Genomic DNA, 24,420 nt, shown 5'->3' on the forward strand with positions numbered 1-24,420 from the left:
TGTGTTCCTATGCAACAATCTTGCATGTTCTTCACATGTACCCCAAAACCTAAAATGCAATAAAATAAATGGGAAAATAAATAAATAAATAAATAAATACAATCTGATAACAGTTTAAGTAAATTGGCATTGACTACTTTAAGTTTTTAGACATTATAATTATAGAAAATTATAATGACCTCATCCAATATATTTCTCCCCAATAAACAGCAGGAAACATCTATGAACTCTCAAACTCTTCAAGCCTTGAAAATGAAATATTTGCAGGAAACATTAAAAGCTTGGAAGTGCCAGAAAAATGACTACAAAGTAAACTAGAAAAATAAAAGAGTTTATAGTACAAGGATTAGTAAATAAACTCATACCTAGCCTACAAAGTTTTTTCTTCCACTTGATCAGGTCTTCTAGAAGCGTCTTGGTCAGTCATTCAAGCATCTGAATTATAAAAAGTAATAAATTCGCTACATCTAGCAGTGATTCAAAAATCACATATAAAGTACCATCTTCCAATAATTCAGTAAATTTTCTATTAGGTGTTTAGAGGAAAAAATGGACAAAGCGGTTTGTCAGTTTGATTTTTAATCAGGAGCCCCTCCTCTTTGTGGTTATGATTGTTCATTTCATATCACAGGGCATGGAAGTAACCCCTGTTTGGATGTCCTTCTTCTATTAAGCACCTCTATGGGCAAGCAAACAATTTTAAAGATGATGACACAAAACAAACCAAGCACTAATGATGCAAACAGCTACTTATGCAAACGGCTGATGAATCATAACCACGTAAGGTCGCTGACACCTAAGCAGCTGATGCAGATGACGGTGTGAACGGATCAAGTTCCTTAACACATGAACACCCACTCGGGAAAGTGCGTGTGATTCAGAAGACAACAGACTCCACCATCTAGTTAGTGTAGTTTAAGATGAAGACCGGGCTACGGTTACAAACCTCAAATGCAGAATCAGAGATTAATCGCAAACTGCAAATAACTATGAAACATGAAATATACTGCTAGCTAAATAATGTTAAACTCAGGTTTTATGATGAGTAAATATAGCACGTGGCTTAAATGACTGCTGGCGAAATTGTACTAAATGGTACTCAAGTCATCCACCTCTCCAGAGAACAATCTAGTAACATCAATGCGGAGCCGCACAAATGTGTGGAACACTTGAAGTCGTCTAGTAGAGGTGAACAAAGATGTGCAAAGCGCGGTGTTCATCATATTAAGAAGAAACCAAAAAAACAGGAGCCAAACGGTTCGATCGTGGCGGAAGACTTAAATTACCGGTATGTCACAAAACAAATCATGTAACAAGTTATTTTTTGTCCCTGAGGAATATTTAATAACACAGTAAAACATTCACGAAAATAGCAAGAAAAATCAACATGATTTTATTTTAACTCGGTAAATATATGCATAAAATGCAGAGACACTGACAGAAAACTAAAGAGAGATAAACCAACATGTTAACAATAATTATGTCTGCGTAGTGAGATTCCAGTTGATTTTTTCTTCTTTAGAGTCTTATAAGTTTTCTGTAGTAAACAGTAATTAAGTTTTCATTTAAAAGGAAGGGAATAGAACTCTTTTGGAGGCTGGATTTCCATTATAAAACACCATAATACATGGGCATCAGTCTCACCAAAAAACAGTATGTATAATTCCTTCTTGCCTGTTCAAGAGGACGCAATTTGTTCCTGGGTCTCCCCATCTTCCACTATTCTAACCTATCAGCAATAAGGCTGGTAAATCTGCACCTCAAACACACATGTACAGACAAATACACTCACTTTTCTTTAAGTAGCAATAAGACAATGATCGTTGCGCTAAACCCCTAGGAAGGCCAATATCATGACCCTACATGACCTGGGTCTTCTTCCAACTGCCCGGATTCTGCCATGCTCCCTCCTCCCTGCTGGCTGTGCCCCACGCTGCGGACCTTCTTTCTCTCCCCAAGATCTCTCTCACTTCAGGAAGGCTGAACCACCAAGTTCTTCCCCTACATCTTCACATTTGAAGCTCTTTCTTATCATCCAAAGCCAGAATGTGCCTTCTCAGAGAGGTCTGCCCTGACTGCTCCCCATCCCAACCCAGGCTAATGCTGTCTGGCCCACTCCACCTGCACACTGCCCCTTGCAGTCACTCTATCACATACCCTGTTCTGTGTTCTTCAGGGAGCTAACTATCCCAAATTACTGTGTTTTCCTGGCCCCTCCTGTTAGGGCATTAGCTCCTGTACCTAGCCACTTATACACTCGAAGAACTTGACAAAAATACTAAATACACTGTCTCATCTGTGAAAAACTCAGAGTTGAAAATCATTTGGCCCAAAGTAAATGTCCAGGGCCGGGCCTGGTGGCTCACACCTGTAATCCTAGCACTTGGGAGGCTGAGGTGGGGGTTCACTTGAGTCCAGGAGTTCAAGACCAGCCTGGGCAACATAACAAGACCCCATCTCTACAAAAAATATATATATTAAAATTAGCTAGGCATGATGGTGCACACCTGTAATCCCAGCTACTCAGGAGGCTGTCGTGGGAGGATCACCTGAGCTCAGAAGGCCAAGGCTGCAATGAGCCAGAATCGTACCACTGCACTCTAGTCTGGCAACTGGAGTGAGACCCTGTCTCAAAAAAAAAAAAAAAAAAGTGAATGTTCAATAAATTATTAAATTTTATTATTAATTTTTTATTAAAATAGAACCTTGCATTCTGAATAAAAATTCATTGTACGTTATTGAGGTGTCACAGATACATTTAAAAACCCAGAAAACGAGAGAAAACATGCACTTCTCCCTATTCCTACCACTAAGTACAGCTAAAAACCCTGGACAGTACATAGAAAACAAACAGAAGATGACAGATACATGGAAAGAAGGCAGCAGCCAGCGAGGGACCTTGAAACGTGAGGATCAACACAGCAATGCATTCACTGAGTTGTCTTTTTGCCTCTTAAATCCCAGATTGGGTGTTGAAAAACCCAAGAGCCTAGAAACAGCAAGAGATATACATACACAAATACACAAGAAAAAACCCCCTCTCAAACCAAGGGACCAAGAGATGGCAGCCTGGCAAGACAGAGGATTTTCAGAAAATAGCTACTCCACTTCAGCCAAACACCGTGGGAAATCCACACCCCAGCCCCACCAGCAAAGAGCAAGTAGGGAGCCTAGACTTCCAACGTCATGTGACCATAGAGCAAGGCACCCCAGCATTATCCCCCACCAGAGTGGTGTCAGAAAAGAGCAAGCAGAGAGCTGGGGCTTTCACCCCAACCCTGTGACAGAAAGTCCTCCAACGTGCTGCACGTTTCCCAGGGATGAGGCACCTGTTCCACTCCAGCATCAGTGGGGGCGGTGATGAGAATGCCCCCCCCCCAGCGGCCAGGGTATCATCAGAGGAGTCCTAACGGGAAGCCTGACCCCCCACTCTCCCCCAGCAGTAATGAGCGGCTCTTCTACCTCCCGAGGTGGCAAACTTGGCCCACTGGGGACCCGTGCTTCCATCCCGAACCAGCAGCGTCAGTGAAGCACCCTTCTTCCCCTGCCAATTCAGCGTCAGAGGGGACTCCAACAGAGAAGACTTAAATAAAATCCAACACCACCCAAAATGTTTCATGGGTAAGAGTTTCAGTTTTGCAGTATAAAAATGTTCTGGGGATCTGTTTCATGACAATGTGAATATACTTAATACTACTGAACTGCACACTTAAAAATGGTTAAAATGATCCATTCTACCTTATGTTTTATCTACCTCAATAAAAATATTTTTTAATGTACCAATACTAATCAAAAGACTGCTTATCATTCCACACATTTAATGGCTCATTTCCTTAAAATATGTGGAATAGTAGTTATATATTATAAATAATTAAAATTATATTAACATACATCCTATTTTACTGCTTTTGTAAAATACTATATTTGAAACTTAATCCATGCCTGTGCTGGGGGTTAAAAAAAAAATTCTTCTAAACCTCTCAGCCTCTTACACAGTAAAATTATTCTAGTATTTATTACTTTTTCTAATACAATGATAAAAACATTTAAAGACTGAAAATTTAATAGCAAAAATTAGACACAGATTTGTTGGAAAGAAATACTTTCTCTGAGGCACAAATTTCTTAGCAGAATCTAAATCAGAATAATTGAAGACAAGAAGTGGTTTACTCTCTATTTGGACTTCTACAGGTCAAGTTTACTAAGCAAATCTGAGAGGTATTCATAATAGTTGCTGAATTAAGTTTCATCATAAAAAATAAAATTTAATGTGTTTCATTTAATGCAGAAGAACCATGGTAAACAGCCTATTTAATGGTTCCATTCCACACTTCTGAGCGGTATTACCTTCACCATGTACTGCAGAACTCTGAATTGAAAGGTACACCTCGACTAGGCACGGTGGCTCATGCCTGTAATCCCAGCACTTTGGGAAGCCAAGGCGGGTGGATCACCTGAGGTCAGGAGTTTGAGACCAGCCTGGCCAACATGGTGAAACCCTGTGTCTCTACTAAAAAATACAAAACTTAGTGCGGCATGGCAGCAGGCGACTGTAGTCTCAGCTACTCAGGAGGCTGAGGTAGGAGAGCTCCTTGAACCCAGGAGGCGGAGGTTGCAGTGAGCTGAGGCTGCACCATTGCACTCCAGCCTGCGAGACAGAGCAAGACTCTGTCTCAAAAAAAAAAAAAAAAAAAAAGGAAAAAAGAAAGAAAGGTACACCACTCTACCCCTGCTGGAAAAAAAGAACGACTGGCTGAAACAATGCTGCACATGCATTCCCCTCATGAGGACTCACAGTCAGTTTAAAGAATGCTGCCTGCTACATTTTAAAGTTATCAGTTTAAAATGCATTCCCCTCATTAAGGATCACATCACACACTTGCATATTAAAAACTGGGAAAAAACTGTACAACTGAAATTATTTCTAAGTGTGACTCACTGCTTTCCAAATTTATGTACGGCCAGGTCTACTTTATTTTTTACATGTTAACAAGTCATCAAACACTAATATTCTCAGGCAAAGCTTCTCAAGCCATAAAGTTCAAACAAATCGCCTAGAGATCTCACTACAACGTAGATTCTGACTCAGCCGGTCTGCATGGGGCCTACGAGTCTGCATTTCCAACACGCTTCCAGGTGGTGTCAATGCTGCTGGTCCAGGGACCACGCTTCAGCAAGGGGCTAAAGACACTTTGAGAAAGGCTACTATAGGGATCTGTTTCTCACTACGTAGTTCTGTGATATGAATTTGATACTTACAAACTCTACTGTACATGTAATGAAGGCACAAAAGCACTAGAAGAGGGCTAAGTTAAAAGCACAACGGGGGCTCTATAATTTCGACTGGCAGAGTATCACAAGGAAAGGAATAAAAACAGGTCAGAATAAGCAGAAAATATACAGAGATCTCCTCCCCCTAAAACAGCGAAGAACATGGGAGAAAGAGATGGAGGCTGCAGTTGCTGAGGCATAAGAGATGCCAGCATATAGCAAAGACTGAGACATTTTCTAGTTTAACATTACTGAAATGGGACAAGCAGGCAGAAGCCGTTTAAAAAATCTCTATTTTAGTCACTAAAAGGCTCTTATAACATGTTAAGACGACCCCTCTGTGGTACAAATGATTGCCAAAGTTCAAAAAGGCCTCTTGATATGAAAAATAAATTCTGCAAACATGACATTATTTGTGGAACCACTAAAATTGCAGAAGAAAACAACGATTTTTAATGTAGAAGAACAGGTGAAATCTGAGTCAAACCTTTTCTTGGACGAGTCTTTGAAGATGAATGCCACAGGACAGCATGGCTGTGAACAGGGTCAACATGTACTGCTGAACTTTGCAGATGGCAGAGGCCAGCGAGCTTATTACTGAGTTCAGTCCCACCTTTTCAATCACGTTCTGGAAGGCCGTGGGAGAATGGCGAGTGATTCTACACAAGGCCTATGAAGACGAGAGAACAGATACGTCAGGCAGCTCCAAGTGCATCAATCATCCCGCGGAAGGTGACGCTGGCCCCGTGTCAAGCAGGAGAAGGTGCTTATCTGGCTCTTTTATCACTTACTTTGTCACAAGAAAGTTGGAAATTTTTATCAAACTGAAAACAATCATCAGGCTGCCAATAAAAACTGAAGTTGTCTTAAAACACTAGAGACTATTGTGGTAATAACCATTAAATTGATAAATTAACCCATAAGCCTACATAGAAAAACTTCCCTTTAATTAATAAAACACACTAACACCTTCAGACAATGAACTAAGTGCTGAAAATAGTCCTACCAGTGAGTATCTAACATATATTGTTTACAATGTGAGGAACACTATCTGTAAATATCGGAAGATGGTCTCATTTAATTCTCCTAACAAATATAAGAAAGGTAGTATTATTATCCTCATTTTATAGATGATAAAACTAAAGCATTCAATCGTTAAGTAACTTGCCCAAAGGCAGATAGCTAGTAAGTAGCAGAACAAGAAATTAATCAGGGTAGTCAGGCCCTAGAGCTGTTCCTAAACTGCTCACAGACTATTAGACATGAAACTTAAAATCAGCCAATAGAATGTAGTAAGTGTTAAAACAGAAGTAGGCTCGATTAGTTGTGTTTGGAAAGGAAAAAAAAGCCAACAAAAGCTACATAAAGATGACGCTGAGCCAGTTTTTGAAGGGTAGGGATGGGAAGTATGTGGAAAAGTGAGTAAAAAAACAAAATTCTAGATTGAGAGAACAGATGTATTCACGTGCAGACATAAAGATTAAGTCGTCTGACTCAACCAGGACATTTATCAGGTGCAGAAAAAGAAGTACACAGCAGGAAGCAAGAAAACCTCACGATCTATCTAGAAAAGCAGGCTGGAACCAGAGCTGGTCCACAAAGCTAGGAACTTAAAATGTTATGCCATAAGGAAAGGGAAGCCTTGAAAGTTTTTAAGGAAAAGAAAGAAATGATGATATTCTGTGTGTACATGAGAGACTCCAAAGACAGACATAAGCTTAAGCTAGGAACAGTTTTACATAAACACTCACTATAATATCACATAAGCTCCTTCTCCCTGGTTTAAACAGATTTATAAACCTGATTAATAACAAAAATATCAAGTATAAATCAAATTGTTAGAAGTAATGATGTCACGAGGAAGGACCGGAGGAAGGGAGATATAAACCAGATTTTAAACAATATTTCCATTTTCTTAAACATCTTAGAAGAAAATTAAAGGCATTTTTCTCTCCAAGAATAAACTTCTTTTAAATGTTATAATAAAACAAGGAAAACAATACTTACTGGCATAAAACTCATATCGTCCCTCAAAATGAAATTCTTTAAAGTAAATGTTTTGACTTAATGCTAAACCTCATTTCCAATCTTTTTTTTTTTTTTTTTTGAGACAGAGTCTCACTCTTGTCTCCCAGGCTGAAGTAGTGCCGTGGTGCAATCTCGGCTCACTGCAACCTCCACCTCCAGCGTTCAAACGATTCTCCTGCCTCAGCCTCCCAGGTAGCTGGGATTACAGGCCCCCGCCACCACGCCAGGCTAATTTTTATATTTTTAGTAGAGATAGGGTTTCACCATGTTGGCCAGGCTGGTCTCAATCTCCTGACCTTAGGTGATCCACTCACCTCGGCCTCCCACAGTGCTGGGACTACTGGTGTGAGCCACTGCACCTGGCCCCAATCTTTATGAAAATACTAAGATAGCTTTATTATAGCCAGGAAGGAAAAGGTAAGTATAACTCGTGTCAAAGAAAATCTAGAAGGACTTTTCCCAGATGCTTCCTCTTGAGGGCAGGAATGAGAGGTGGGAGGTAGGAATCGGGCCATGAAGAACCTTCAATCTTTCACATTTACACCATTCAAATTTTTCAAATAAATGCATATTCATTTTATAGTAATATTTAAAGTTACACTCTAATGCCAATGACTATATTACTTCTTTACTTGTACTGAAATAAACATTTATGGGAGTTTTTAAATTAACAATGTATACATTTACTGCCATTTCTGAGATAAACAAGTAAACGCATGCACTGAAAAAATGAGCATTTGTAGGGTACTAACTAGATACTTCTCCCTAAAAACAAAATGAGCCCCTTCCTTGTGGAGCTATCACATGAAACACCTATAACATTTTATAAACACCTATAAAGGTAATAGTCACTGACCCATTTCAAACATATACCAGGGATTTGTATTCATTTGGAGCTACCCATGTCAGAATGAAATTCCATCACATAATTAAACTCTGCTTTGGGCATTTTTCAAGTAACTTTTCAGTGTGTCCTCTTTCTTTCAAAGGAGCTACGATGGATAAATTAGACATCATGGTTGAGGAAATATGAAACTAGAGTTCTTCAAATCTAAAATCCAAATTGCTGAGTTTTGGTGGAAAAGTGTCAATAATAGTAAAATCTGAAAAGAGTAATATTAAAAATGAATTCACTGTTTCTCTGTGTCCATGTAACACAACAGAAAAATGAACTCACTTCTAAAAATCTGGTCCTGATTTTAAAATTTTGAGACATATGTGGGTGTGGGTGTGTGTGTGTGTGTGTGTGTGTGTGTGTGTAAAAAGAATTCTTTTTTTTGAGACAGCGTTTTGCTCTTGTTGCCCAGGCTGGAGTGCAATGGCACAATCTTGGCTCACCACAACCTCTGCCTCCTAGGTTTAAGCGATTCTCCTGTCTCAGCCTCCCGAGCAGCTGGGACTACAGGCACGTGCCACCATGCCCAGCTAATTTTTGTTTTAGTAGAAACAGGGTTTCACCATGCTGACCAGGATGGTCTCGATCTTTTGACCTCGTGATCTGCCCACGTCGGCCTCCCAAAGTGCTGGGATTACAGGCGTGAGCCATCGCACCTGGCAGAAGTTTTCTTTAATTATAAATAAATTTAAAATTTTAATTAAAAAATAAAAATTCTCAAAGTTTTAAAAACTCGTTTGTAATGGACCTAAGAAAATTGCTGTTTATGAAATCAAAACAATATTGTTTATTTTCCTAATCCAAGTGATGTCCCTAAAGATCAGAATTTTTCAAGCAAATTAGGCTTCTCTCAGCAGTGACTTCAACACAGCAAAACAGTAAGTCTCAGCCGAGTGCGGTGGCTCACATCTATAATCCCAGGACTTTGAGAGGCCAAGGCAGGTAGATCACGAGGTCAGGAGTTCGAGACCAGCCTGGCCAACATGGTGAAACCCTGTTTCTACTCAAAATACAAAAAATTAGCTGGGCATTGTGCACATGCCTGTAATCCCAGCTACTTGGGAGGCTGAGGCAGGAGAATTGCTTGAATCTGGGAGGCAGAGGTTGCAGTGAACCCAGATGTCACCACTGTACTCCAGCCTGGGCGACAGTGAGGCTCCATCTCAAACAAACAAACAAAAAAACACCAGTAAGTCTAAGTCTCATTGGCACTACAACAATTCTTGGAGGAGCTGGCACTACAAAACCGACTTTCCATTGAAATAAAATCCCTGCCCAGTTGTGACAAGGAAGTTTCTCACTAAAAAGATTTTCCCAGACTACTTCTGGGCAACTGGAGTGGCTCTTGTTCAGATTGCTGTGCAAAAGCCTAACAGACCTTCCATTTTGAAAAGCTCAGGCAGAAATATTATTTAATTCACTTTTGAATCAAACTCGGTTGAGAGCTTCTGAGCAGCTGAGAAGATGCACAGAGCCTTAAGAGGACGCTTGTATTTTCTGAATCAAAAAAAGAAATCAAATCAAGCCTGATCTTCAGTGATGTGGTTTTTAAACATTTACTTATCAAATTGAGTCTGATCCTGTATTTTAAAACTGGAAAAAACTGTTCCAGTTCAAAATTCACTTCAAAATTTACTTCGAAAAGAACATTTAGTGTTACCTCCAGAATTTGGATTTTCTTACAGTCTGTTCAATAAAAGCAGTTTCCAAGAAACAGACTCACTCAAAATTGAAGGCCGCATATCTGTTAGAAACATACGAACAGAATCGCCAAGGAAGAAAAGGTTTAAGAACCATTTCTTTTTGGTATTTCAAATGATTTTTTGATGTCATGTGAAATTACCCTGGGAGGTTTTTCAAAGTACACACACTCTTCTCTGACCCCTGAGAGATCTTAAGACATATCAGAACAGGGGCAGGGGGTGGACAGAGAAGAGGAAGTAGTCGATGTTGCTTGAAAAGCTCCCCTCCAACCCCAGTGAGAACCACGATCCTGCATACTTCCTCACTATTCGGCACCGTTTCATCTCAGCACTCCAGTAATTATGATTACTCTGGCTACCTCTCTCCTAGGAGCCACTTACTCAGTCTAACTCTACAGGTTTCCCTGGTTCTCACCATGGTCTCTATAGAGATTTTTCCCTATAATCCCAATAGGTCTGAGAATCGCTTTTATCTATTCAGCACATTCCCCAAGTCAGGTCCTCTCCCTCCGGCTACCGTAAATCCTACCAACGCTGCCACGCCATGTGAAAAGGACAAGCTGCTATCTTTTACTCTAAGCCACACTGCTGTATTTTAAGACCTCCAATACAGGGAGGAGGAGGTTGCCGTGAGCCATGATCGCACCGTTGAACTCCAGACTGGGTGACAAGACCAAAACGCCGTGGAAAAGAAAAGAAAAGACAGGACGGGACAGGCCAGGCCACGCAATCCATCCTCCTGAACAGGGACAGGATCCTGGCACAGAAAGGAAAACGGAGACATTGTTGGGACAACTGAAAGATTTCAGCAAGAAAGTAATGATTCAGATAGATGCTAAGAGCAAGTGAAACAGTCAAACCTGACGCATCAGGTGGAAGAGGGACTAGAAGACGTGAGACTCTGGTGGGGACAATTGAGAAGATTTTCTTTGCCAAGAAAAGAAACCGTGAGAAACCATGCTAAGTATAACGATGAAAATCTTTATAATGTGATCTTTATAACGTAAACCCAATTAAAACAAGAGAGGTTTTTCTAAAGGCCCAGGATTAAAATGAATGCCTTAAAATAGTATTCAGTGGTGCCTCAACAAAGTTCACTGGTAGACTTTGTAACTCTTTCTGACTGTTTACCTGTAATTATTAGGACCACAATTGGTTGTGGATTTTTGTAATTTTGAAAACATGTGACTCCTGAAACAGATGTGTGTATAATCAATGCTATGTATCCTTTCTTAACGATATTCAGGAGCAGGCCTTTTATCCACTGATCTTCAAGATTATATAGGTAACACGATAACTGAAAAAATTCCATAAATGCCCACAGGATTTAGCAACATGGAAGTTAGTAGTAACCTTAGCAAGATTAGCTTCAGTGGCATTTTTTGGACCGCACCAGAGTGGGCTAAAATGGAAACGGAGGCCAGAAAGGAGCAGCATGTGGCAGTGGCTCTTCAAAGAGGTACGGCTCGGAATGGGGGGACATGCAGCATAGAGACTTTTCAGTGTGACTGTGAGTGTGTGTGCGTGTGTGAGTGTGTGTGTCTGTGTGTGAGTCTGTGAGTGTGAGACTGTGTGTGAGTGTTGTGTGCATGTGAGTCTGTGTGTGTGCGTGACACTGTGAGTGTGTGCGTGTGTGAGTGTGAGAGTGTGTGTGTCTGTGTGTGTGTGTATGAGTCTGTGTGAGAGACAGTGTGTGTGTATATATGTGTGTGCGTGTGTGTGTGAGACAGTGTATGTGTCTGTGTGTGTGTGTACGAAAGTCTGTGAGAGACAGTGTGTCTGTGTATGTGTGTGTGTGTGACAGTGTGTGAGACAATGTGTGTGTGTCTGTGTGTGTGAGTCTGTGCATGAGTCTGTGTGTGTGTCTGTGTGTGTGAGTCTGTGCATGAGTCTGTGTGTGTGTCTGTGTGTGTGTGTGTGCGCACGTGTGGGCGCACACGTATGTATTTTAATGAGGTAAATTAAAGAACACCTAAATGCTGACTAGAAGAACCTAGTAGAGAAGGAAAGATTTGAGATTTAGGAAAGGGCAAAAGGAACCGTTTAAGTGAGGTTCCCGAGAAGGGGCCAGAAAGAAGACTTGGAGGAGCATGAAGAGGCTCATCTCCGGCAGGAGGACAGACAGCCTGTCGACGGCGCCGGACTGACAGACACAGGTGTGCGCGTGAACAGGTCCTACGTACGTGGCACAAGGCATGGCATCGTTCCCCTCGGAGGGCTTCACTTTTCTCTGGGCAGCGGGGGAAGGTCATGAGTGAGGATGCGTGATGAAAACGAGAGGTTGGGGACATAAGGAAAGAAGACAGAGTCAGGAACTGCCACAGAGAGAAGTGCAAGAGCCGGCTGACCCGGGAAATACAAGGACGCCACCTGACGCATCAGAGCCCGGAGGAACTGCTAACGAAAGGGGTATTCAAACAAATCACATGACAGAGGGTTGCAGACTATCAAACTGATACAAGCGTGTTAACACATCTTCATACGTGATTATCCTTTATACCAAGTTATTATAGCCATGTGAGCAAAGTAGCAGGCAACCAATCAAAACACAAAAACGGCAAAATCACAGACGCCTGAACATTAAATGAATTTATCTGAACCACATGATAAACTCATTTGACACACAATCTGAATGAGGATGCTAACAGGGAGAAGTCAGCAACGTTAAAAACAGTAAACCAAACCGCGTACCCTATACACTGCCACAGTTTTCTAGTATTGCCTCTAAATAGTTTTTGAGGCTAGACACAGTGGCTCATGCCTGTAATCCCAGCACTTTGGAAGACAGGCAGATCGCTTGAGGCCAGGAGTTCAAGACCAGCCTGGGAAACATGACAAGATTTCATCTCTACAAAAATACAAAAAAAATCCAAGCATGGTGGTGCATGCCTATAGCACCAGCTACCTGGGAGGCTGAGGCAACAGAATCACTTGAACCCGGGAGGCAAAGGTTGCAGTGAGCCAAGATCACGCCACTGCACTCCAGCCTGGACGACAGAGGGACACTCTGTCTCAAAACAAATAAATTAATTATTAATTAGTTTTTAAGACCATAATACCATAGTCTTTTTTTGTTTTTTGAGACAGAGTCTAGCTCCGTTGCCAGATGCCAGGCACCAGGCTGGAGTACAGCGGTGCGATCTCAGCTCACTGCAACCTCCGCCTCCTGGGTTCAAGCAATTCTCCCGTCTCAGTCTCCCGAGTAGTGGGGACTACAGGCACATGCCACCGTGCTCAGCTAATTTTTGTATTTTTAGTAGTCTCTTAACAAGGTTTTACTGAAATTCTCTCACAGTCGCAAGGTTTTCCAGTTCCAAGTTTTCAAAATCCTATTTTAAAAGAAAATCAAGTTGTTTCTCTCAATATTACTCTGAGATTTCAGTTTCCTACCTATTCAATTAAGTTTATGCTTATTCTGATGTTTTCTTCAAACTTGGTGTTTAAAGATACCCAGATATATCCCCAAAAGATGCCCCAGCTTACCGATATTGCTGTTATCCTAAGGGAATCCGCAGTGGAGTGTCTGAACAGGTACCACAAGACGGGTCCCACCTCTCCTGTAATAAAGCCCTTGGCCTGAGCAGAAAAGGTGGTACAGACATTTTCAATAATTTTTGCTGCCATGTGATTCACAATGCGTTCTTCCTAAAGAGAAAGGATACAGATTAAGGAGATTAAAATAATATTAATTATTGTGAGAAATAAATACATGTTATTTCTTTATAACCACTGCAAATAATGTTATGATACCAAGACCGTATCACCTGCCTCCAGGTGTGTAAGGCATCTTGGGAGAAACGATAACTCTTTCAGATCACTGTAAACTATGACATATACTCATTTGGTAATTCACTAGCAAGCTAGCATAACATAATTCTCCACACATTTTAATAAAACAAAGACGCTGAAACAGTCTGGAAAATAAACAATATAACTATAATATAAAAATTGGAAGATAATTTTAAAATCATACAGAGCAGGCAGAATAATCCTCAGAAGCCATCCAGTCCCAGGAATGATCTGTGTACCGATCAGCCAGAGTGGAAAGATTGCCTAAATAAGGGACATCAAGGAGAATCCTAAGAAAGGTATTGCTTCAGTGGTGTGACCAGATTAATCTAAAACTAAAAGCCATTCTGGATGGTCCTAACGGTGCTAAAAAGTTAGCCTCAAAAAGATTCAACTGTTTTCAGGTAATAAAAATGCACCCAAGAAAAAGCCCAGAAGTACTTACAGAAATTTTTAAAACTTTGGCACCCAATCATATAAAATTCACAGTGACAAACATCTAATTAAACATTGCCAAGCATGCAAAGACGCTGAAAAGTATGATTCATAATTCAATCACTAGAAATGACTGATAGACTTAGCAGGAAGATATTAAATGGCTATAGTAAATATAGTCCACATACTCAAGAAGGAAGAAGAAAGCAAAAACGTGGTAAGGATAGAAAAAAGGATAAAAATTCACTCAAATCAAAAATCTAGAGATAAACAATGCAACGCCTTGTATTAAAAATACACTGAATGGCATTAACAGATTAGACACTACAGACTAGATGATTAGCAAACATGAAGACATAGCAATTAACAATAAAATCTATCCAAAATAAACACAGAAGAAATAAGACTTGAAAAAAAAAAGATCAGAGCATCAGTGAACTGTGGGACACCTTCAAAAGACCTAATAAATGTGTCGTTGGAAAAGTGCTTGAAATTTGTCGGAGAATTTTTCAAATTCATGAAAACTGTTCATTCCAGGTCTAAGAAGCTCAATGAGCCCTCTGCAGAAGAAACAAAGAAAAATCACGCCAAGGTACATCATCATCAGACTGGTAAGAAAACACACACACACACACACACACACACACACACACACACACACACACACACACAGAGTAATAAAGAGAAAACCTTATGGACAGGAGCAATGTCTCATGCCTGTAATCCCAGTGCTTTGGGGGGCCAAGATGAAAGAGTCCTTTGAGGCCAGGAGTTCAAGACCAGCATGGGCAACACAGCAAGACCCTTTCTCTACAAAAAATTCTAGAAATTTGTCAGCCATGGTAGTGCTTGCCTATAGTCCCACATACCTGGGGGGCTGAGGCAGGAAGATCACTTGAGCATGGGAGTTGGAGGTTGCAGTGAACTGTGATCACACCACTGCACTCCAGCCTGGCAACAAAGCAAGACCCTGTGTCAAAAATAAAAACAGGCCAAGCGCAGTGGCTCATACCTGTAATCCCAGCACTTTGGGAGGCCAAGGCAGGTAGATCACGAGGTCAGGAGATCAAGACCATCCTGGCTAACAGGGTGAAACCCTGTCTCTAAAAAAATAAATAAATAAAAATAAATAAATAAATAAAAGAAAAGAAAAAGAAAACTTTACAAGCAGCTAGAGTAAAAAGGCATATTCCACAGAGAGGAACAAATACGACAGGGAATTCTCACAGCAACAATACAAATCAAAAGACAATACAGTAATATGTTAAGTATCAAAAGAAAAAATGGGTACCTGTCAACCTACAAATTTACACAAAAATAACATCTTCCAAAATAAAGGCAAAATGAATAGTCTTCCGACATACAAAAGTTGAGAAGATTCATCACCAAGCAGAACTGCACTATAAAATTTAAAGAAAATTATTCAGGCAGAAAAAAATGATAATGAGAAGAAAATTAAACATATACAAAAAGAACAAATAAATATATAGGTTGTTTTCCTTAATTTTTGAAACTATTTCAAACATAAGCTGCTGCTTTTATACATTGTTGTATACTGTTATAACAGTATGTGATAAATTCGAGTTATATACCGTCCAAAAAAAGATTTATAATAATAAGCCCATAAAGGTGATAAAAAGGCAGGAAGGACACAGAAGAGCTGGATAACACTATCAATTGACTCTGACAATTATACAACGCTCTGCCCAAAAAAGGTAGAAGACACATTCTTTCAAGATCACAAGAAACGTTGCCAAGTTAGACCGTGTTCAGGGCCATAAAAGCATCTTAGCAACTCCATACTCACAGATTAATTTGAGATGAATCAGAAACCTAAATATAAAAGTTAGAACCATAAAGCTTCTAGAAGAGATCATAAAATACATATTACGGTACGCAAAGCTTTCTCAACCAGGACAAAAAGGTACTGAATATAAGAAGAAAAGTATTAAATTAAGCTTCATTAAAATTTTAAATTTCTGCTTATAATGACACCATTAAACTTCACAGTGTCTCAGACCAGGAAAAAATATTTACATCCAGGCACAGGGGCTCATGCCTGCAATCCCAGCACCTTGGGAGGCCATGACAGGTGGGGATCATTTGAGCTCATGAGTTCGAGACCAGCCTGGGAATCATGGAGAAACCTCTTGCCTCTACCAAGCGTGGTGGTGCACGCCTGTAGTCTCGGCTACATGGGAGGCTGAGGTGGGAGGGCAGAGCCCAGGAGGCAGAGGTTGCAGTGAGCCAAGACTGCACCATTGCACTCCAGCCTGGGTGATACAGCCAGATCCTGTCTCAAAAAAAAAAATTTACAACACACATACGTTAAATATCTGAACATTTTATATAAATGATACCTTGATTAAAATAGTAAAAAATACACTAAAGACTAAAGACTATATAATCCTGTATTTGTTTAACAAGAAAAAATATGTATGTAAATATTAATATATACATAAAGGAAGGTATACAACACCCTGTGAATGATGATTATAACAGGTATGGATTGTGGGGAGAAGGAGCCCATTAATTCAACTTTAGATATTTTTATATTCCTTGGATTATTGCAATAAGCATGTATTTTTTTCAATCCAAATTTACGTATTTTTCATATAAAAACACCTTAAAACGAGCAGAAGATGTAGAGTAATGTCTAAGTTTAAGCCATCGCTTTTGCATTTTGCTAGCTATATAACCTTGAGTATTTTTATCTCTTTGCCTGATAGAGCTCCACCATCTATAAAATGAAGGGAACAAAACACAAGCAGTTTGAGAGCTTGAGAATTAAATGAGATCACGTACATGAAGACTCCATCTAGAGCATGAAAAGAGTAAATTCTCAATAAATGTTCGCTTTTTCCCCATTATTATTAATACCACATAGTACAAACTACACAGTTGCTAGAGAAAAAAATTAAACATCCTTCAATTTCTCAAACTTCAACACGTTTTTCATTTCTCAGAATGAGTATCTGAGAGAACTCTTCCTTCCCAATCCTGTTGCCTTCAATGCAGCCAGAAAAAATTAACCTCACACTTCTAGCCTCTCTGTGTTCCCTTATTCACTCTACCTGGGGAAATAAAATGTGACATCTACTTGCCAAACTTGAAAAGAGAAGCCTGGATATTTCTAAGTGCTCAGCTCACTCTTCCCCTCTTCCCCACCACACAGGGGTGTCGTCAGGTATCTCCTGGTTGTAAGGTCAGCCTTAACTGGACAGGTACCCCACGTGGAGACTGCTGCTGTGTCTGGCGAAGGCTCAGCTTCCTTAGCGTCGCAGGGGTTTGACAGGCAGAGGCCTATTTGCCAACAGAGACAAGCTGCATCCTCTACCCTAGTTCTCACCACAGACAAATACTGATATTTTGTCCCCATATGCCTTGTTCTTTGCCTTATTTCTCATGAAGTTCTAAAACCTTTTTCCTGAATGTAGATGGGAAATGAGCTATTTATAAAAGCCCCCTCAAACACATGTGCTTTACAACATAACTGTCAGCCAATTCCTAGGACTCATTCCTAGTACCAGAAAACCATGGCGATTTTGGCAGCTGGGTTGGAAAGGGGCCACGTGCCATCCCGGTGCTCTGTAAACTCAGAGGGGTTGTCAGGCCAGTTCAGACTTACCCTTCCCTGCTTTGCTCTTCAAGTTTGTGCCCGTTAGCAAAGGGAAATCTTCTCCTTGGCATCACTGCTGTGTTGCTCTCAGAAATGTTTGGCATTGAATTTAAATAATCTATCTTTCATATGTGTGTGCAACAGGGAGGCTGAGAAAGTTGTTTTTAAGGTATTCATTTTTGGGGAGAGGTAGCAGCCCACTCTACAAAGGTCACAGAGGCTGGAAATCACCCTGAGAGAAGCCCACATTTGCATCTCACCGACATTTTTAGCTTACATCATAGTCTGTACAATTATGGCTGCTGAAGTGACACCTGGCATTATGTGGTATTTAAAAATGTAAGGTTCAATGGGAACACATGGACACAGGGAGGGGACAACAATAATTGGGCCTGTCAGGGCTGGCGGGGAGGAGCACCAGGAAAAACAGCTAATGCGTGCTGGGCTTAATACTTAGGTGATGGGCTGACGGGTGCACCAAACCAGCATGGCACACATTTACCCACGCCACACTCCAGCACACGTACCCTAGAACTTAAAAGTTTAAAAATATTAAAAAATATGAAATTCAGAACATAAACTGTTGCTTTATTATTTATATTTTCTTAATAATTCAGAAATCATTTTCTGAAGTAGTTTATTAGATAATTTTGATGTAACAATTTTTTAAGAGGAAGTTTAATTTTAGTTTTTAACTAGGGCTCTTTGTTCTTCTTTCTGAGAAAGCCAGTGACAATTTATATATTTAATTAGAAGAGAGTGCGCTTGAATTTTTAAAAATCACCAGAAATAACCATTATATACATTATCTTTGAAATGTTTTAGACGCTAATTACCTCAACAAGGAGAAAATAAGTCAAATCTCTTGGATTTAATAAGAGCTGGAATGTACAGTTGTATTTTCTGGTTTTTTAAACGGCTACAGTCCAAATTCGTTCTTCCTAATGGAGCGATGTCTGCGCCGTCAGCATCAGGCTCTTTGTCTCTTTGTGGCACTCACCGTTCCCCTTGCCTTTCATCAGCGAAGGTGAGAAACGTGCGTGGAACAGAATGCCGCTCCCTTTCTTTTGAGTATCACTACGAATCTAATAATTCAAAGCTTCCTAACTTTCTGAAAGCCGCATTAGCAGGATGCAAATGGCTTGCCAGGCATAGAGTTGCCCGATGTGCCCTGGAGTGAACTGTTGGGAGTGGTATGAGGGACGCGACTCTCAACTGGCACTGAGCAGAGCAGCGGCTTCCAGAGCGGTGATGGGTAAGGCGCGCACAGTGTGGCGTTTCCACCGCAAAGGGAAGTTTGTGCTGCCTCTCCTCCTGCAGCAGGCCTGCTCGCCAGGGAGGATCCCAAGTGTGGCTTTGCTGGGTTTGGCATGTGAGAACTGACGAAACAGCGGTATGTAGCATCTTTCAAGGATTTATATTGGTTGGATTTCTGTGTAAATTTTCATATCCCTTTGACTGCTTTACCCAGTACAAGCTTCATAAGCTAAACAAAATCTGTAACTCCTCTGTCACATTCTCATTTAGTATCTGCCCTTCTGGCTTTTTACTTTATCTTTTTATTATTATTTTTTGATTAATGACATTATGATTAGAGAGAAAGATGTATGCATGGTTCTGCTTCTTAGGACTGTGTTGAGATTTTCCTTATGGCTCAGTACGTATACACTGGGTAGGGGGTGAATTGTCACTTTGGAGAAATGTGTTTTTCTGTACAATAGGTCAAGCTTGTTAATTTTCTAGACAGATGTAGATCTTTTATGTCTATGCTGATTGTTTTTTGTCTGTTTTATCAGATACTGAGATATGTGTTTAAATTGCCCTATTAGGTAGCATTGCAATTTTGCCATATTTTGCTTTCATGTATTTTGACTGACAATTAGATATATTAAAATATTAGATTGCCTTTTCCCTTGGTTTATAATTTTCATCATTATTTGTGACCTTAAAAGATCTCCCATAGTGCTTTTTACCCAAAGCCTATTTTATCTGATAATAATATAGCGAACCACCCCTCTCTGGGTTAGGTACATATGACATGTATTTTTTTTCATTCTCTTTCAGTCTTTCTATAACTGTATGTTTTAGATGTCTTTTCATACTGTTTATTTTCAAAATCTGTTTGTGTTCTTGAAACAGAGTCTTGCTCTGTTGCCCAGGCTGGAGCACAGTGGTGTGATCTCAGCTCACTGTAACCTCTGCCTCCCACGTTCAGGTGATTCTCCTGCCTCAGCCTCCCGAGCAGCTGGGCTTACAAGTGTGCACCACCACACCTGGCTAATTTTTGTATTTTTAGCAGAGATGAGGTTTCACCATATTGGCCAGACTGGTCTCAAACTCCTGACCTCATGATCAGCCTGCCTCGGCCTCCCAAAGTGCTGTAATTATAGCCATGAGCCACTGCGCTGAGCCTAATTCTGTCTTACGGTCATTTTCTCTTAACTATTTAGTCCATTTACATTTATTGTGATTGTTGGCTTAGTTTCATTTATAACTTTCATCTTATTTTGTGCTATCTGTTCCATCTGTTTCGTATTTCTTCATGTCTTCTTTTTTGCTTCTCTTTCTCCTAATTCCTTTCATATTCATGATTATTCTATTACTCCTGAAATATATATTTTATGTGAATACATTTGTGAGTTGATAATACTTTATTAGCAATTAAATATACTATGTCACTTTCTTTTTTAGCTAAGAAATTAGCTGTCAGAGCAACTGTGGCCTCTTGAAAGAAATTCTCTATAAATCAAGTGATGACCTGCTATGCTTTTAGCTTCTTGTGGCCCTTCCCACCTGCAACCTGCACTCCCAGCAACAAATACATCCTCAATGCTCTACTCAGATCACTGGAGTACCAGGGAGATGGGGAAGTTATTGTTCATGATTTTATACTTAGTTGTAGGCACTGGGGGCTCTGACCTTAAATTGGGTCTAGATAGGAGATTCTTCCTTTGACTGTATTTATTTTTAAAAAGCAAACTGGACCTACACATAGCACCACACATAAAAGATAATTACAAACAGGTAACACCTCTATCTAAAAGGGAAAAGAAAAAAGACTTTCAAAACAAAATGTAATACACTCTCTTAAAGATGTTGGAGGAGGGAAGCATTTCGTAAGATACAAAAGGCACAAATCAGAAAGGAATAGATAAACTGAGCTACACAGAGCATGGTGGCATGCCTGACTCTAACCCCAGCTACTCGGGAGGCGGAGGCAGAAAGATCACTTGAGCCCAGGAGTTCAAGACCAGCCTGGACAACATGGCAAGACTTTGAAGCTGGATGTGTATACACACACACACACACACACACACACACACAGAGGGAGGGGGAGAGAGAGAGAGAGAGAGAGAGAGAGAGGGAGAGAGAGAGAGAGGGGCTTATGTATACATATTATATATTATATATAATGTGACTACATTAAAATTAAGAACTTCTACCTATCAATAGACACTACAAAGAAAGTGAATATACGCACACACACATGGACACATGTATGCTCACACACACACATATCACAGCAAAGCAAACAGGACAAAATGTTTCCTCTTTAGGTGATGGAAACAAAGGTGGTTACTATGGCTTTCTTTCCTTTTCTAACGTTTGAAACATTTTATCATAATAGGTTGTAGACGGTACAGAGTTCCTACAAAGCCACAGGAAGAAAACAAGTTTGAGACTTGACAAGCACTTTTCAAAAGAGAAAGCACAAAAAAGGAGATAAATAGAAAAAGACAGCCATCCTCGTTAGCATCAAGGAAACACAAGTTAAAACTGCTGTACGAAACCAGGGCTGGCGGGGTGGCTGGCGCCTATAATCCCAACTCTTTGGGAGGCCAAGGCAGGTGGGTCCCTTGAGCCTGTGAGTTCCAGACCAGGCTGGGCGACATGGTGAAGCTGCCTCTACAAATACAAAACTAGCCGAGCATGGCAGTGTGCACAGGCAGTGCCAGCTACTCAGGAGGCTGAGGCAGGAGAACTGCTTGATCCTAGAGGCAGAGGCTGCAGGGAGACAGGGTGACAGAGTGAGATCCTGGCTCAAAAAAATAAAAATAAACCACTTAATGCCCATCAGATTTACAAAAATTTAAAGTCTATGTCAAATGTTTGAGAAGATATGGGTTAATGAGTACTCCCAGCCCCTGCTGGTGGGAGTATCAACTGATACACACACATGTACACACACAGCACTGAAATAAATAAACCAACAGAACTGAATAGGGCCCAGAAAGAGACACTTCAATTAATGTGACAGAGGTGACACCGCAGAGCAGGGGAGAGAAGACAGACTTTGACTCGACTCAGTCATGTGAGGAAACTGTGTGTGTGTGTATGTGTGTGTATGTGTTTGTGTGTGTGTATGTGTGTGTGCGTATGCGTGTGTGTGTGTGTGTGTGTGAGTGTGTCCATGTGTGCGCACTGAGGCATATTTCAACAACACCCTACACGGTGGTCCAAATGAGCTACAGTTTACACAATCAGCATGTAAATTAACCTAGCTTTAAAGGCAAAAGAATGAAGTCTGAAAAGACTATGTGCCATTCCATTTATATAGAGATCAGCATTAAGAACCAATCAATTTACTGTTTAGCTAAATGATATTTCATGGTATATACATGCCACATTTCCTGTATCCATTCATCCACTGATGGACACTTAGGCTGATTCTGTATCTTAGCTACGGAATTAATAACCAGAATACATGGAAAAAGAAATGTAATAAATATATATCATAAAAAACTATGCGGCCATAAAAAATAATAAAATCATGCTCTAGCAACACCACGGATGCAGCAGGAGGCCATTATCCTAAACAAATGAAAGCAGGCACAGAAAACCAGATACCGTGTGTTCTCACTCACAAGCGGGAGCTGATCACTGGGTATGCATGGACAGAAAGAAGGGCACAGCAGACACGGGAGACTTGCAGAGGGCAGAGGGTGGGCAGAGGGTGGGCAGAGAGTGGGCACAGGGTGGACAGAGGGTGGGCAGAGAGTGGGCACAGGGTGGACAGAGGGTGGGCAGAGAGTAGACACAGGGTGGGCAGAGGGTGGGCAGAGGGCGGACAGAGGGTGGGCACAGGGTGGACAGGGAACAAGAGCTGAGAAACTACGTCAGTCCTTATTCTTGGATACTATACTCATTACCTGGGTGGCAGGATTGGTCATACCTGCAAACCTCAGCGTCACGCAATATACCCATATAACAAACACATATGTTCCCCCAAATCTCAAATAAAAGTTGAAATTTAAAAAATAATAACCAGCATATATAAGGACTTCAACTCAATAGTAAAAAACCTAAATAACCAAATTCAAAGATAGACAAATGATCTAAATAGACGTTTCTCAACAGAAGACATAAAAACTGCTAACAGGTACATGACCAAAGGCTCAACAGCTCGAATCATCAGGCAAATGCAAATCAAAACCACAGTAAGATGCCATCTCACCCCAGTTACAATGGCTGTTATCAAAAAGACAAACAGCAGAGGCTGGTGAGGATGTGAAGAAAGGGCGACTCTTCCACACTGCTGGTGGGAATGGGAACGGGAACTAAAACAGCCGTTAGAGAAAACAGTATGGAGTGTCCTCAAAAAAAAAAAACCTAAAAATAGAGCTACTATAGGATCTGGCAGCCCACTGCTGGGGAGATAGGCTAAAGAAAGAAATCCAGTGTCTCCTAGAGACAAACGCACTCCCGTGCGCCCACGTTTCCCACAGCACTTCTCGCCATAAGGTCTCTGACACCGATGGCAGGATCCCTACAGGCCTCCTCTCTCCCTTGGGTTCCTGTATTTGCATCTTTTGCACTTATGTGTTTGGCATGTTCCACTTTACATTTTTATTTTCGCTCCCACAAGAGGTGAGGTCTGTGTGTGAACAGGAATTCCTTCATCCGTGTGCCTCCAAGTACACCTACCTTGAAGCTTTAATGTTAAACCAAACCTGTCTTTCGACGAGAGCTGAGAATGACTTAACTCTCACATGGACAAAGTACAACTGATAACACACGTCCTATCCCGTCATGACAAACCACCATGTATTCAAACCCAGTCTGGGAAGTGTTCACACTTTCCTTCTGGATCACTAGGGGAAAACCTCGGAGAGTTTTTCTGCACTGGGAACATGATTCTGTTACCATATAAAGTAGGAAGCAACTCAAAAGAAAGATGTTTATCCTGATATATCTTTTGCATTCCTTAAAGAATGTTCCAGCCTATGGCTTTTGCCTTGGGTGAACCCATGTCAAATGATTTAATACAAACGGAAAATGCCAACCTTTTAGGTCAGTTACTCAATGCTTTACACAGTCACACATGGGAGATACATACAGACAAGCTGCTTGGCCAGCTCTCAGCCATTAACAATTGCTTAAGAAATGATGTGAATAAACTGAAAAATCACCTCACATAATGAATACGACTTAATATTAAAATCAATGGATCCCAGAAGCTTCCCTGTTTCTAAACCTCAAAATGGCAATCTGACAAGATAATCACGGGGTGTCTCAGGCTCACAGAAGATTCTCTGCATACGCCTTGCTTACTAAGCTGGTATATCAATAACCTTAAAGGGGAATGGGGGGTAATTAGGAACATGCCATGAATGCCAGTTACAGTGTTTATACACGCTGTCGTTCCTTTCAAAAGCCGGACATTTAAACGAGTGAATGAG

General features: G+C 40.7%; 1 protein-coding gene across 8 annotated transcripts in view; it reads right to left on the bottom strand.

Annotated features, from left to right (window-relative positions):
- ULK4 (unc-51 like kinase 4) overlaps positions 1-24,420 on the bottom strand; it is a 620,462-nt gene that overhangs the window by 494,843 nt on the left and 101,199 nt on the right. For all 8 annotated transcript variants that reach the window (XR_005202208.1, XM_037742907.1, XM_037742908.1 and 5 more), the window contains 2 exons: positions 13,381-13,542; positions 5,759-5,941 (listed from right to left, as the gene is read on the bottom strand). Coding sequence is in view for 7 of the 8 variants with exons in the window: in XM_037742907.1 (XP_037598835.1) it covers positions 5,759-5,941; positions 13,381-13,542 (345 nt within the window). In the remaining variant the exon portion in view is untranslated. The remainder of the gene's footprint in view (positions 1-5,758; positions 5,942-13,380; positions 13,543-24,420) is intronic.

Source organism: Cebus imitator, unplaced genomic scaffold, assembly GCF_001604975.1.
Source record: "Cebus imitator isolate Cc_AM_T3 unplaced genomic scaffold, Cebus_imitator-1.0 Scaffold129, whole genome shotgun sequence".
NCBI lineage: Eukaryota > Metazoa > Chordata > Mammalia > Primates > Cebidae > Cebus > Cebus imitator.